Source organism: Ranitomeya variabilis, chromosome 2 (assembly GCF_051348905.1).
Source record: "Ranitomeya variabilis isolate aRanVar5 chromosome 2, aRanVar5.hap1, whole genome shotgun sequence".
Taxonomy (NCBI): Eukaryota; Metazoa; Chordata; class Amphibia; order Anura; family Dendrobatidae; genus Ranitomeya; species Ranitomeya variabilis.
The window spans coordinates 353,288,749-353,305,102 of NC_135233.1; the positions used below are offsets into that span (position 1 = coordinate 353,288,749).

The window sequence follows — 16,354 nt, forward strand, 5'->3', positions numbered from 1 at the left end:
CTCCATGGGCTGGGTTTCATAGGAAACTCCATGGGCTGGGTTTCATAGGAGACTCTATGGGCTGAGCTTCATAGGAGACTCCATGGGCTGGGTTTCATAGGAGACTCCATGGACTGGGCTTCATAAGAGACTCCATGGGCTGGCTTTCATAGGAGTCTCCATGGGCTGGTCTTCATAAGAGGCTCCATGGCCTGGGTTTCATAGGAGACTCCATGGGCTGGGTTTCATAGAAGACTCCATGGGCTGGGTTTCATAAGAGACTCCATTGGGCTGGGTTTTATAGGAGACTCCATGGGCTGGGTTTCATAAGAGACTCCATTGGGCTGGGTTTCATTAGAGACTCCATGGGCTGGGCTTCATAGGAGACTCCATGGGCTGGGTTTCATAGGAGACTGCATGGGCTGGGTTTCATAGAAGACTCAATAGGCTGGGTTTCATAAGAGACTCCATTGGGCAGGGTTTTATAGGAGACTCCATGGGCTGGGTTTCATAAGAGACTCCATGGGCTGGGTTTCATAGGAGACTCCATGAGCTGGGCTTCATAAGAGACTGTAATTTTAGCTACATATTACAATATAGTTGTATGAAAGAATAAGGAATCAAATGAGAGGGTATGGGATCAGATAAAAGATTTAAGGGGACTAATAAAGTAATAAAGCATAAAAAATAAAAGCAAAACTCCGAATCATCTTGCTATTTCATTTTTACTGCACAATGAACGCTGTAAAAAACAATCCACAAAAGACTATGGTGGAATTACTTTTTTTCACCATTTCATCTCAATTGTGATTTTTAGAACATGAAAAAATGATTGGTGTAATTCAAATTACAACTTGTCCTACAAAAAAAAAACAAGCCTCCATACGGACAGAAAAATAAAAAAAAAGTATGGATCATGAAAAAGAGGAGAAAAGAATAAACAAGTAAAGTTAAAAATTAGCCAAGACAGGAAGGTGTTAAATGAGCTCCAGTAAGTCAACGGAATAGTTATTTTTCCTACACCAGTACCTACTGCCAATGCCTGGTGAAGATGACACTTTTTTTTTACTACAAATCACCAAGTTCTCTGTGACCATTGAGCCAGTAAAGAATTCTGGGAGATACCAACTCTGGAGCCTTGAGAATAGTGAATGCAGCACTGGACCATAATGAAGCCACTCAGAATCATTACAAAATGTGAAGTCAAGAATTTACAAGGTCACTTTGCTTTTTACGTAATTTACAAAGCACTCACATCTCTACAGAGATTTGCAAACACCGTTTTAATTCCAGATACTTGTGCCAAATCATGTGAGCCAGTAGACAATGTCTGGGCCAAGAGTTTTATGCATTACATAATGTAATGGATCCAATTAATAATCTAAGCTCTTTTCACAATATTTACTGTGCAGATCATTTTTATCCATAGAGAATGGGGCACATTTTGTTTTGAGGACCGTGAAGTGTTCATGTCTGAATAATGGTAAGAACACAACATCATGTATTTCTATTGGTACGGACTTAGTCATAAGCACTAATCTAGTATTGTGAAGCTGCGGGTCACAGATCGGTCACATAATAAAAGGCTTAGATCAGAATTATTATTATTATGTAATTTTGCCTGGGAGCATAGCCAGCAGTTACCATGAAAGGCGTTGATGTACCCAAGCTAACAAGCTCTTGTCTGTATCTCCTGGAACATACCATACCATTACAAAACATACATCAGAACATAAAGTCCAGTATTACGGGCGTTGTCTGACTGTACAAGGAGAGTGAATTGTGTGACGCCCATTCGCATCCTATAGACTGTCTATACAGTATATCTATTAATACTTGCAGTTTCTTGAAAAAGACTACTTAGATGTTTATTAGCAGAGTAACCAATAGTGTGGTCATAAAGGAGGTGGGCTGCCACAACCATTAAAAAGACCAGTGTTTGATGTGTCTTAGTGGGAATCAAACCCAGGTGAAGTAGTAGTTGGGTCCTGTTGTGGGCCAAGGTTGATCTCTGCTATTGCAGGCTAGAATACTAGCTATATTTGTACAAAAAATGATAAATACCGGAGTATAAATTAGGTATAAACCAAAATAAAAATAAAAATACCCCTAAAATGTAACTTTTAATATTCCTGGGTAAAATCACCCTTACTATAGGGTCAGGAGACAATAACAGCCAAAACAGTATATTTTATTAATATAAACAATACTAAAAAAGGATAGAGGCTAATATGGTGAGGGGTGATCTCTCCCTTGCTCACCCTACCTTACAGCGGAGGTTGGCACCCTAAGTTCGACATGGCGCCCCCGCTCACAGATGGCTCTCCCTTGATACCCTAAAGGGAACTTAACAAAGAAACCATCACCAACACCAAATCTTACCTAAAGTGCAAATGTGCTTACAAAGTGATAGGTAAAAACTGCAGCAGTCTTTTTGGGTAAATCCCACGTTGTTTCAGGGTTTAATAGTTTTTGGACCCTGATACCTTATATTCTAGGGGTGCAATTGTGTATCATATTAGAGACAATGATAAATCTTAAAATTGCAATAGCTGTTATAGTTTCAATAATACTCCTCCTTTTGTTAACCTCTTAACTAGTAATACACAAGGACAGAGGGAAAAAAAAAAAAAAACATATCTGCATTTTCGGGGTGTAGTGATTCTATTCCCTTTATGAATATACCTCCTAGTTCTTATAATACTGATGCAGAGAAATAATCATTAATAATCATATCAAAGTCAAAGAGAAATAAGGATGTACTCATCCAGTTTTTCACCCACCCGACGCGTTTCTCCCAAGGGCAGTAAACCAGGGTCCAACAGGGGAAGGAACAGGGCTTCTCCCAGTACGAGGCAGCTGTAAAATGCCACGTCTCATCGTGACCACTTGCAATGAAGGGCTACACATGTCTCACCGTATGCTGCTTTTTATTCCTCTTGCTGCCATGAACAGCATACATCAAACCAGAAATTACGCATTGTTACTCATGGCGCCATCATACTGCCGGTGAGTGAAGCGCATATGCGTTCCACTCAATATACACTACCGCCCACAGGTTTAGAGGCGATGCTGAACAGACGTCGTGCGTTCCATCACACAAGACGCTGGATTCCAGTATATCCGGTAGGTGGACCGCAAATTGCGTTCCAAGCACTATATCTTTACCGGATGTGAGTAAATATGTTTAAAAGGCAGCATTTAATAACCAGCCTGCTGTTCAAAACAACAATGCCAACAACACAGAGGACTCTGACTCACAATTCCAGATCACACCAGCTCATATTTAGAATTAGTGTAATTGGAAATTATGATGAGCAGCAGGCTTAAAACAGTGACACACCAGCATAGCCCTCCAATGCAGGGATATATTCCATTTATAATAAAATCTATTAAAAGGAACCTGTCACCCCAAAATGGAAGTTGAGCTAAGCCCACCGCCATCAGGTGCTTATCTACAGCATTCTGTAATGCTGTAGATAAGCCCCCAATGTAACCTGAAAGATGAGAAAAAGAGGTTAGATTATACTCACCTGAGCAAGCGGTCCGATCCGATGGGCGTCGCGGTCCGGTCCGGAGCATCCCATCTTCTTACGATAACGTCCTCTTCTTGTCTTCACACTGCGGCTCCGGTGCAGGTGTACTTTGTCTGCCCTGTTGAAGGCAGAGCAAAGTACTGCAGTGCGCAGACGTCGGGAAAGGTCAGAGAGGCCCGGCACCTGCGCACTGCAGTACTTTGCTCTGCCATCAACAGGGCAGATAGAGTTCACCGGAGCTGCAGCATGAAGAAAAGAAGAGGATGTCATCCTATGAAGATGGGAGGCCCCGGACTGGACCGCGACACCCATCGGACCGGACCGCAGCGGGAACGTCCCTGGGTGAGTATAATCCAACCTCTTTTTCTCATCTTTCAGGATACATCGGGGGCTTATCTACAGCATTCCAGAATACTGTAGATAAGCCCCTGATTCTGGTGGGCTTAGCTCAAATTCCATTTTGGGGGTGACAGGTTGCCTTTAACTACCAATGGATCAGTGGGGTTAAACTCTGAAAGAACCTTTACTAATATTGTTTCCACTTTTCAGTAGAAAGTGTCTTGTGGTCTGGAAGACCTATGCAAAAAAACAGTAATTACCTGTCATTTAAACCTTATCCTGAATACAAACAATTTAGATAAAACTTGTGAAGTTAAGTTGTTCATTTAATCCAAGAGGGGACATGGATTCCAGTAGAAAGATCCACCTAGTTTCACGCTGGAGTATTTTACGATCCCAATCGCCAAGTCTGACAGATTGGGGGACAGTCTCTATCACTTGAAATGACAATGACTCCAGATCCCCTTGATGTTTTTCCACCAAATGATGTGCCAGAGTGGTCTCACGTTTATGTTTTATATTTCCCACGTGTTCGCCTATCCTGACTCTTAGTTGCCTTTTTGTTTTTCCAACATAATTTAATGGACAGCTACACGTGCATAGATAAACCACCCCTGCTGTCCTACAACTAGCAAAATCGCTATTTTTAAAAACACGTCCCATAGCAACACTGCAGAAAGTTTACATTTAAAAGTGCCCACACTTCTGTGTTCCAACCATGTGCCTCTTGTTTTTGGGGGGTTATGGTGACTGTGGACCACATTATCGCATATGGATTTCCCCCTCCTATATGTTACTGTTAGGAATGCATTCGGCTATATCGGGATCTGCTCTCAGGATACCCCAACACCGTTTCAGGATACCCATCACTTTATTGTTCTAATCATCATATGTTCCAATTAATCTAGTCACTCCTCCAGTTTCTCTTTTTAGTTTTGGAGTGAGTACACGATTTGAATTCCATACTGTTACATATCCCTTTTCCACAACCTGTTCGGGATAATCCCTTTCTATGAAGCAACACTGTTAGAGCTAGCGGAACGCACCGAGTAAATATAGATGTTTATTATTATTGATGCGTTCGCAGCCCGGGGTCCACCGTGCAGGGGAACCTGCTGCTAGTAAATGGTGGCACTATTTGGCGGTATAGACTAGCTCTGTTACCTCACAGAGTAGCCAAGAAAGGAAAGTTCTGCGCCCTGTTAGACTTCACAGGAGCACAGGTTAACTGCCCATCAGAGAGCAGTCTGTGGTCATGCAAACATACAATCTCCTCACCGGAGGAGCCGGTATTCTAGGGGCTTATTTCAGCCGGGGCCCTAAATCCATGCACACAATCTCCTTGCCGGAGGTGCCGGCATTCTAGGGGCTTATTTCAGCCGAGTCCCTGAACACACATAAATGACCACACTGGCGCATGCACATAACAGATTCAATACTAGCGCATGGCCGTGCGGTCATGAGAGCCTAAAATAGCTGCAGAAATTATAGGACCTTCCTAGAAGGACCAATGAGAGGCTACTACAGAGCCTGAGCACCTTCAGGACCTTCCTGGAGGACCAATGGATTTAGCTGCAGTATCTGAACATGTGACCCTCGATCTCCACTGAGAGATCTTACTATGGGCATGCTCAGAACGAGAAAAGCAGGACTTAGTTCCAGAAGCGTCTGCTCGCTGCTGCCCAGCACTGACTTCAATGGCAGAAGCTGGAAAAGCAGCAGTAACCCTTTGTACAGAGTCAGACTGAGCGAGACGCTGGGACTGACGTCTCCGCTGAGCAGGCTCCACTGCGGCAGGAGAAGAATGGGAGACCGCAGCGGAGATGGCCCGAGATTCCCCCTGTGCAGAGGCAGGAACTTGACCCTTAACAATCACTTCATAGTGTTAGCTTGATGTTCAAAATCTCGCAGTGAGGAACAGTTCCTGCAAAGTCTAAAGAACTATCCCTTGGGTATACCTCTATTAGGGTTTGTGGGATGATAACTCTCCCACCTGAGGAGGCTATTGGTAGCTGTCTTCTTGCTGTAAATAGTACAATTTAATGTGCCCTGGTCACCCTTTCAGAGGAGTACATCCAAAAAAGGAATACTGTCTTCCCCCACTTCAGAGGTAAACCTTAGGCCCAGGTTGTTTACGTTCAGGTGGTCTACAAATTCTCTAAATGAGTCACCATCTCCTGACCAGAGTACGAGGATGTCATCGATAAAGCGCAACCAAAAAGTAATGCGGGGGCACCAGTTGACATCCTCATCCCTAAACACCACCGTTTCCTACCACCAGCTCAGGAGCAGATAAGCATAAGTGGGGGCACACAGAGTCCCCATTGCTGTGCCCCTGAGCTGGTGTAAGAATTCACCATTGAAAAGAAAGAAGTTATGAGTCATCAGATATTGAAGCAGTTTAAGCAAGAAATCATTATGCCGGAAACAATGGTTTCCTCTTGCTCTCAAATAGTATTCAACCGCTTCGATACGTTTATTATGTGGTATGCTACTGTAAAGAGTTTCCACGTCTATTGATGCCAAGATAGTGCCTAAGTTAAGGTGGATACCATCAAGTTTGGTCAATAAGTCGGAGGTGTCTCTGGTGTATGATGGTAGGGAGTGTTCAAATTGGCGCAGAATTTGGTCAAGGTAAATACTTGAATTTTGACAAAGTGCATCTATGCCCGCCACAATTGGGTGTGAACATGGATTTTAGGTAGGGAGTAGAAAGTTGCTAGTGTAGGATATTTGGGGTACATAAAGTCGAACTCGTCCTTGGATATAAGACTGCCCCCCAAAGCTTCTGTCAATAATTCTCTCAGTTCTGTTTGGTAGGGCAATGTGGGGTCTTTTTTAAGGATCTCATAGGTTGTTGAGTCCGATTGGATGTTCTTACACATCATTAGATATTGTAATTTATCAAGTACCACCACGTTGCCACAGTCCTCCAAATTCGGTACCAATATACCATTTTTTGGATTAATTTTTTTTAATTTCTTTTGTAACCAGACTAAGAAATATGTCAATACTACTATAATTTCCAATTGGAGGCGTCTTTTTACTTCTTGGTTTAAGTTCTGAATAAGGACCTTCTCCAATATTACGTCCACCCTCCTCGGCCAAAACAGCCAATAGTGTCACATCCTCTAATGAGTCAGATGTCATACCAAGTGATTGGCATTGTGACTTATCGTTTTGAATGAAGATTTTTTCCATTTTAGTTTTCTCAAAAAGAGATTAATATCCTTGATCCACAAAAATGAATCAAATTTGGTAGTGGGAGCAAACGATAGACCATGGCTCAACACCATTATTTCAGGCTGAGAGAGTATATGTGAGGATAGATTAATAATATGTTCTGCCCCTCCATCTTCACAATTAGCCCTTATCTTTTCTGGCCTTGAAGGAGTCATGTACATAATGGGTAAGGAAGCATTTCTCTGTTCTCTAAAAAAGAGGAGGATGAAGAGGATGAGGAAGGTAATAAAGCTGAAGTATTTGATGGACCAGCTGATGGTTAGAGCAGTGTTTGATGTGTCTTAGTGGGAATCAAAATCAGGTGAAGTAGTAGTTGGATCCTATTGTGGGCCAAGGTTGATCTCTGCTATTGCAGGCTAGAAAACTAGCTACTATGAGGTCTAGTTGCCCTGTGACATGGTAGTAGGCAGTGTGATTTGTGGCACAATGGGAACCTTTAAGAGTCAGGGAAAGGGCGGGAGGACTATCCCATTTCTTCTGGGTTATTTTTGGAATTACAGCTATTTGCTGGGGATTCCACCAGAATACTACACTGAGGTCACTATATCATTAGGGCACCCTTCTGACATGAAGAGATTGTTCAAAGTGTGTGGAGTGTCCGCTAAGACCGTTGGGTACTCGGTACCGGGCTGGTTTCTTAAAGGGATGTGTCACGGTGGCAGTGACCCGGTCCGTGGCACTGGGCGTCCAATTAAAGGGAAATTAAAGTGGAAAAATAAATTCTAATGAGTAATGTTCGTGACATCACTTGTAGTACTCAGTCAGGGATGGCTGACGCTGCTTAAAGGGGTCCTCTGGGGATGATGGTATTGCAGCACAGGTGGTATAGCTCCCCACAGGTAGAGCTTAGTCCCCAGGGCTCCCGATGCAGTTGGTAAAGATGATAGATGGTGAAGTGCATGAAGTGCAGAAAAGAATTAGAGGACACAAGATTGCAGTCTCTTTATCTTTTACTGATGCAGTTCAGGTACACAGATTACAGGTGGTCTTTATAATCTGGGCAGCCTGGAAGCGATTTGGAGTCCCTTTAGCCAGGTGGGGTTGGAAGCCTTCCTTACTGCGCTGAAGTGTGCGTCCCTTGCTGCCTGAAGCTTCACACAAGGTCCTCTCTTTCTCTCTGTAACTTTTAGGTAGACAATACCCGCATGGCAGGCAACTCAAGCCTTTTTACAGGTGTCCCTTCTCTCGTGGTGACTTTGGGCTCTATCTGCTGCTGTGCCTTCAGGTGTAATGGTGGCCAGGAGACTTGGAATCTCCTGCCCACCGGTTTCTGCTGTGGGGCATACAGTTACCCCCACAACCTCAGAATTCCAGCCTCTGGTTTCTGCGCTCGATCCTGGAGTGAGCCCAATCGCAGCTCCACTCCAGTTTCTCTATCCTCCTTTGCTCCTTCTCCCCTCACTGTTTCCTACAGACTGTCTGACTCTCCTGTCGGGAGCTGCAGAGCTGCATGTCTGCTCAGCTCCTGCTCTCTGCATAGACTCTCCTAACTCCTCCCCCAGCCAGAATATATGTAGGGTAGATACCCTGAAACCAGGTCTAGAGCTCACCCTTCTGGCCTGGAGTCAGAAAAATGTTGCATGTAAGCGTTACCTGTTAAAGGTATCCTTATCGCTTACAGGCATGGCATCACCCTCCTCGTGAGGAAGGCAATACCACTGTAACAACCGGCTTCCTGGGGTGTTACATGTGCAGCCCCTTTATATTGTGGGTAGAGATAAGCAAATACATTTGCAGGACCCTGGTCCAGTGGCTGAGTCAGTATTCCATGGCCTTTGGAAAGGAGCCTCCCTGATGTGCAAAGCCTTCCTCATATGGATCATGATATCAACGCACCAGGGTGGCTAATTAAGAGAGAAGTTGCGGATGTCAGCAGGAAGAAAGCATTTTACAGGGCTCGCCTCCAGCGGCCATGAAATGCTAACCTATCAACTGGACCAGGGTCCTGTGAATTGATTTGCTCATCTCTAATTATGAGTAAATCATCAGCTTATCCAAATGTAAGCTCTCATACCAATATTAAAGTATACAGTTCCATCTCAAATTAATAACAGCTTATTATTTAGGTCCCTGGAACTAAAAACTTACCATTCCCTTGAGTGAATCTATGAAATGCGGGAAACTCTCCTCTGCCACTAAAATCTTCTGCTTGTTCCACCAGAGCTTCATGAACTGCCTTGTATCCATACAGAATGACATTGGGCCTTGGTCCTAGGTAGATGGTGAATACTGGACCATATTTGTTGTTCAGCTATAAATGGAAGGGCATAAATATAATGAATATGAGACAAAATAGCAAAATATTACAGAATATTAATTGCATGTAGATTTTAGTTTATTCATTTCATCTTAGATCATTTTTGGTGGAAGCTATACGCTTCAGTCTAAGACGACTTAGATTTCTGTTAAAATGTCCCCTAATTTCTGAAGTAAATTATGGTAAATCTGTGTGAACATGGTATACCTCAACTCCTCAACAAGGTTCTTCACACTTTTTCATATTTTGAAAAGTTATGGAAAGAAGCCAAAAACAACAAATAGTCTGAATTTGTACCTTTTTAGACCAGACAAAAATTGACCTCAATATCGTATTAACTGGTTAAGGGTAGTAGTTAGAGCCTCGATTTTAGAGATGTTGTTTAGGGATGTAGTTCCATCACATCATCAGAGTGGTTTGGTCATCATGCCACAATGATACGACTCATGACTGGAATCAGAGTAGCTGGAGCCACAAGTTAAAGCATGGTCCTCCATTGGGTTTTGGTGAGCAGAAAAACTACCTACTTTCAAGATGTCAGACAGCTATTTCCTGTACAAAAATAAACCAAAGGAAGATCTATGTGGTACAAATAGCTGATCTTACAAGACAAAGATTTCATTATAGAAAAATACGTAGTTGTCAACAAGCCCAGATTTTTCGGGACTCCTGGTCAAAAAGGGGGCGGGATTTTTATAAACTCTGCACAGAAGTACGAGGTTTAGGATAAGTTGAGGGCATTACTGGGAAGGGTGGGGTAGGTTCACTTTGATTTTAGACTACATATAAAAATATTTAAGGGTCCAGTTAATCACTTTTTTTAGGTCACTTTTATTTTTTTTTTTGTCTTTTGGTGCTTGTTAATAGTTTTCACACCAAATTCTTCAACATTATTTATAATTTTTTCCTAAAATAAAAAATACTCTTTATTTTTGTCTTTAAATCTTTTTGCAACTTTATATAACAAAAAATGTGATTCTCCACTAAAATTTTGCAAAATTCGCACAAAATATCCAGGTGTACAAAAAATCTCTCCAGGTGGAGAGCTGGATCTGGAAACCTCAATCACCGTTTGCAATCGTGAACAAAAAACAAAATAAGAAAAAACAAAACAGGTGAACATGTATGAAAAAGATTTTTAAAATAGGCACAATTAAAAGAACAATAAGGTTCAATTAAAAACATGCAAAAAGCAAAAACTAAAGAAATAAAAATGTACAAATGCAATAATGATTCAGGCTTAAGATTACAAATAGTGCTCAAATTGAGCAGACTTACTAATCCACATACTGTACCTCTTTCAGAGACTTGACCAAATTTTTGGTATCTAGCTGATGGAGGTTGCCCAGAAGAGGCAAAGCTTTAGGGCCTGGTGGAAGTTTGCCTTTAGTCTTCTTAAGAAATATCAGAAAGGAAAAACAGAGAATGGCGAGCACTATTGTCATAGAGTGAAATTCAATCCTTTCCCAACCTAATAAAATAGAAAAGACATTAAAGTTAGAAACTATGCTCCTTAGGTTTTACCTAGTCCAATGAATAGAAAGTGCCTTCTGTGGGCGGCAGGTTATTGGGTTGATATATAAGTTTTGTGGAAAAAGATTCAGCACAGTTCCTAATTTATTAATCTAAAAACCTACTCTTTAAGTACGGTACATCTTAGTGACCATCATCTATCTATAATTTAGACTCTTACATTTTAGAGATATAATGTAAATAGTAATTAAATATGACAGACCACTATGAAAGTTGGTGTGAATTGATTCGCAGAACCCTGCAGTATTCTGGCGGCTGGACAGGAGTTTTGAGAACCACTTCTTACCTATTGGCATCTGTGGCTCTTCTTTTGATCAGTTGGCCTTCAGCAATGACAAATGTTCATCATGCTACCACAATGTCGTCACACCATCTAATTAAAAGCCGAGCAGGTGAGGCTGTCAGGTAGGAGACGGTTCTCACTGCCCTCGGCCAGAAGATGGAGATCATTGTCGTAACCAAGGGAACCAATTTTGCTTTTGTCACTTTGCCTACTATACATAGTAAACCTTTTTAGAAAGATCATCTCTTTGGTAATATTAATTACTCATTCTAATTTACATTAAAAAGACCTTAGCATTGAAGATATGGATATAAAATATGTAAAAAATGCACTTGTGTGAATGAGGCCATACTCTAGAACTCCAAATGGCAGTAATATATTATAAAATGTTCTCTTTGGGAAGTATTTCCACCTTGCACAATTAAAAATAGAAAAGGAAGAAAGCATAAAAATATTAAAAAAAATATTAGATCTGAACCAAGAAACTCTTTCCTCCCCCAAGCATCTCCACAGCACTCATCCATGAGCACCGGACCAGTGAAACAGAGAAAAAATACTAATTAAATTAATATTAACTTTGTGTTTGCAATAGAACAAAATATAAGCAAAAGAATGATGTCTGTCATTTGTGAAGAAACGTAAAGGTTATTTCTAACAGTTATCGTCATAATTAAATTGCATAGGCACATAGGTCATGCTGTTCTTATGTATTTATGTAGTCTAATTGTTTTGTTAAATAAGGTAAAATTTAAAATATATATATTTTACATTTTATTCACATATACATACATATTCAGCTCTGGCAAACATTAAGATACCACCACATCAAAACCCTGTCATGGGCAGCCCAATCTCCAGACCTGAACCCCATTGAAAACCTCTGGAGTGTAACCAAGGGGATGATGGATGGTCACAAGCCATCAAACAAAGAAGAACTGCTTACATTTGTGTGCCAGAAGCAGTGTGAAAGACTGGTGGAAAGCATGCCAAGACGCATGAAAACTGTGATTAACAATCATGGTTATTCCACAAAATATTGATTTCTGAACTCTTCCTGAGTTAAAACATTAGTATTGTTGTTTCTAAATGATTATGAACTTGCTTTCTTTGCATTATTTGAGGTCTGAAAGCACAGATTTTTTTAATTTGGACCATTTCTCCTTTTCAAAAAAAAAATACAAGCTTTATTGCTTTGAAATTCGGAGACATGTCAGTAGTTTATAGACTAAAAGAACAATTTACATTTTACTCAAAAATATATATTCATTGACTGCCATATTGGGACACCCAAGTGATGGGTGTCTCAATATGGAAACTGCTGCTATTCGTGGTACCACCAGCGGAACACCGTCGCACCACACACACACATACACATACACACACACACACACACACACACACACACACATACATATACACACACACTCACACACTCTCACACTCACATTCACACTCACACACTAACTCTCATACTCACACTCACACTCATGCAGCCTCTTGCACAGTACCACCAGTGGAACACCGTCGCGAACACGCCGCCGCTGGGATCAGCCAAATGATTCAGTGACTGCCACCATCTTTATACAGGAAGAGTGCATGCACAGTTTTAATGTGACCGCTGCTATCTGTATGCACAAAGATGGCAGTGGTCTGATTTACTGCGCCTGCGCGAATTACGCGCAGGTGTAGTGAATCGTTTGGCTGATCCCGACGCCAGATGCGCAACGTTTCTACAGGCAGAGGAAGCCGGTCACATTAAAGCGGTTTTCCCACGAACAAAAGTTCATTTTAAAAATTGACTGTGTCTGACCGTGTACGGAGCATACCACATCTACTGGGCAGGGGAGGAAGCAAAAGATAATACTGACATTACAGCAGGGGATCACAGTGGATTCCTTTTGTGAGGTAAAATATTTCACTGACTGTTTTTAAAAAATATTTTACCTCACAAAATGTTTCCTCTGCGATCTCCTGCTGTAATGTCAGTATTGTCTTTTGCTTCCTCTCCTGCCCAGGAACTGTGGTATGTTTGGTACATGGTCAGACACAGACAATTTTTAAAATTAACTTTTGTTTGTGGGAAAACCCCTTTAAAAAGCAAATATCAACGCCAACATGGCTCCTCATAAGAAGTACGCCAATGACAATGAAACGAAAGCTGCAAAGGCAAAACATTGAAGACAACAAAGGGCAAATGAGACTCTTGAAGAGCAACAGCATTGCTGGGACAAAAACAATGCATATAAATGTAGGTGTCAAGCACATGAGTCCCCTGATGCAAAATTCATTAGATTATCACTGGATGCCATTAGGCAACAACAGCACCGCATGCCTGCCCCCATCATGACATTACTGTCCTCCCGATGTGATAGCATCGGGCCTCCATCTAGTATATATATATATATTTATTTGTGCAAGTGTAAAATCAATGCCTTTAATCCATTTTCACCAATATGACTTAAAACTGAACTGCAATATAAGAGAATAGCACACCCCTACAGGTGGCAATCCAGCAGGTATCAGCTTTACACAATAGCTGACAACTTGCTGCATCAGCCACGATCAGTGTTGGCACCATCCATGGCCATGTAACCCCTTACAAATTGTTGCAAATAGTGACTACAGCATCTAGATGGTTAACAGAGTGTGGGGGTCCCTCTCTAACCCCATCAGCACCCTGAGATCTTGATTGTGTGGTCCTGGTGTTTGCAATGGCAATTCATTGCCGAATAACAGCCTTAAAGGCTTTCCGCTATAGCGGCCTGATCAGAAACATTTAGGTGGTAAAAATACATTTTTTCATTCCTATCATGTCACTTTGCAATAATTCCTGAAAAGCACCTGAAGGGTTAATAAACTACCTGAAAGCAATTTTGTATACATTGAGGGGTGCTGTTTTTAAAATGGTATCAATTTTGGGGGGTTTCCAATATACAGTTCTGGCAAAAATTAAGAGACCACCACATCAAATTCCTGTCATGGGCAGCCCATCTCCAGACCTGAACCCCATTGAAAACCTCTGGAATGTAATCAAGAGGATGATGGATAGTCGCAAGCCATCAAACAAAGAAGAACTGCTTACATTTTTGCACCAGAAGCAGTGTAAAAGACTGGTGAAAAGTATGCCAAGGCGATGTGATTAAAATCATGGTTATTCCACAAAATATTGATTTCTGAACTCTTCCTGAGTTAAAGCTTTAGTATTGTTGTTTCTAAATGATTTTGAACTTTTTTTGCATTATTTGAGGTTTGCAAGCAATGCATTTTTTTTCTAATTTTAACCATTTCTCATTTTCAGAAAAAAACACAAAATGTATTTCTTGGAAATTCAGAGACATGTTGTCAGTAGTTTATAGAATTAAAAAAAAATACATTTTACTCAAAAATATACCTATAAAGAGAAAAATAAGACATACGGGATATTTTGGAGTGGTCTCTTAATTTTGGCATGAGCTGTATAGGACCCCCAAAGTCACTTCAAAACTGAATTTGTCCCTAAAAAAATCCTTGAAAAAAGTGAAAATTGATTGCTACATTTTTAAACATTTTGAAATGTTGACAAAATAAAACAACATTTTACAAATGGTGCTGATGCAAAATAGACATGAGGGCAAAGTTATTTATTAATGTTATAAATAAAAACAAATGGATCCGCGCTAAAGTGATAAACAAATAATCAAGGATATAGATGATATTATATAATATAGTCCCTAAAAAATACTAGGCTGTGTACCTATCCAATGTATAGATGAAAAACGAGACCACAAGGGTGTGGATGTAAGGCCCCCCAACACCACACACAAACCGCTATAGGGCAACCTAGATGCGATACAGAATTGGACCTGAAACAAAGCTGGAAATGTGCCCAGAAAATCTGTACCGATGACACTGCAGACTCACCGTGATGTAGTGGCAACTCAGTGTAGAGTGAAGGATGCGGTCCGGATTGGGTGGCGGGATGGGTCCGGTAGGTGTGCAGGCAGGCGGGCAGGCGAGCAGGAAAGGAAACCGCAGAGTGGCATGTGCTGCGGAGGCTACGTAGAGCCAGGGACAGCTCCGGCCGGTAGCGTCCCTGGATACGAGCGCGAAAGAACAGGGGGGGGAGGAGCTCGCTGGCACAGGGCTCAGCGTGTGACGTCACTGAGCTGGAGAAAGGTACGGGGAACCACAGGGACCAAACGACCAACGCGTTTCGAAGGGACAACTTCCTTCTTCATACCCTGATGAAGAAGGAAGTTGTCCCTTCGAAACGCGTTGGTCGTTTGGTCCCTGTGGTTCCCCGTACCTTTCTCCAGCTCAGTGACGTCACACGCTGAGCCCTGTGCCAGCGAGCTCCTCCCCCCCTGTTCTTTCGCGCTCGTATCCAGGGACGCTACCGGCCGGAGCTGTCCCTGGCTCTACGTAGCCTCCGCAGCACATGCCACTCTGCGGTTTCCTTTCCTGCTCGCCTGCCCGCCTGCCTGCACACCTACCGGACCCATCCCGCCACCCAATCCGGACCGCATCCTTCACTCTACACTGAGTTGCCACTACATCACGGTGAGTCTGCAGTGTCATCGGTACAGATTTTCTGGGCACATTTCCAGCTTTGTTTCAGGTCCAATTCTGTATCGCATCTAGGTTGCCCTATAGCGGTTTGTGTGTGGTGTTGGGGGGCCTTACATCCACACCCTTGTGGTCTCGTTTTTCATCTATACATTGGATAGGTACACAGCCTAGTATTTTTTAGGGACTATATTATATAATATCATCTATATCCTTGATTATTTGTTTATCACTTTAGCGCGGATCCATTTGTTTTTATTTATTGCATTTCCCCACTGACAGTATCAGCCCCTTGCTGTCTTGGTTCCTGCAGCTCAGTGATTCTAGCCAGGCAGCGCTGGTGTATTTTCGTACATTACATTTATTAATGTTTTTGTGCAGTATGACTATCTGGATTAAAGGGATAATCATTCAAAGTTTGAAAATTGCTATTTTTTTGTAAATTGTTGTCAAATTTCTGTTATTTTTATAAACAAACACAAAACATATCAACCTAAGTTTACAATTATCATAAAGTATAATGTGTCGCGAAAAAACAGTCTCCAAATCAATGAGATTTGTTGAAGCATTCTAGAGGTATTACTATATAAAGTGACAGTGGTTAGATTTCAAATATTTGTCCCTGTCATTAAATGGTTA

The 16,354-nt window shown here is 41.7% G+C and overlaps 1 protein-coding gene across 1 annotated transcript in view; it reads right to left on the bottom strand.

Annotated features, from left to right (window-relative positions):
- LOC143805874 (cytochrome P450 2F3-like) overlaps positions 1 to 16,354 on the bottom strand; it is a 32,648-nt gene that overhangs the window by 15,962 nt on the left and 332 nt on the right. The window contains exons 2-3 of the mRNA XM_077285613.1: positions 10,650 to 10,825; positions 9,186 to 9,348 (exon numbers count right to left, since the gene is read on the bottom strand). Of these exons, the coding sequence (XP_077141728.1) occupies positions 9,186 to 9,348; positions 10,650 to 10,825 (339 nt within the window). The remainder of the gene's footprint in view (positions 1 to 9,185; positions 9,349 to 10,649; positions 10,826 to 16,354) is intronic.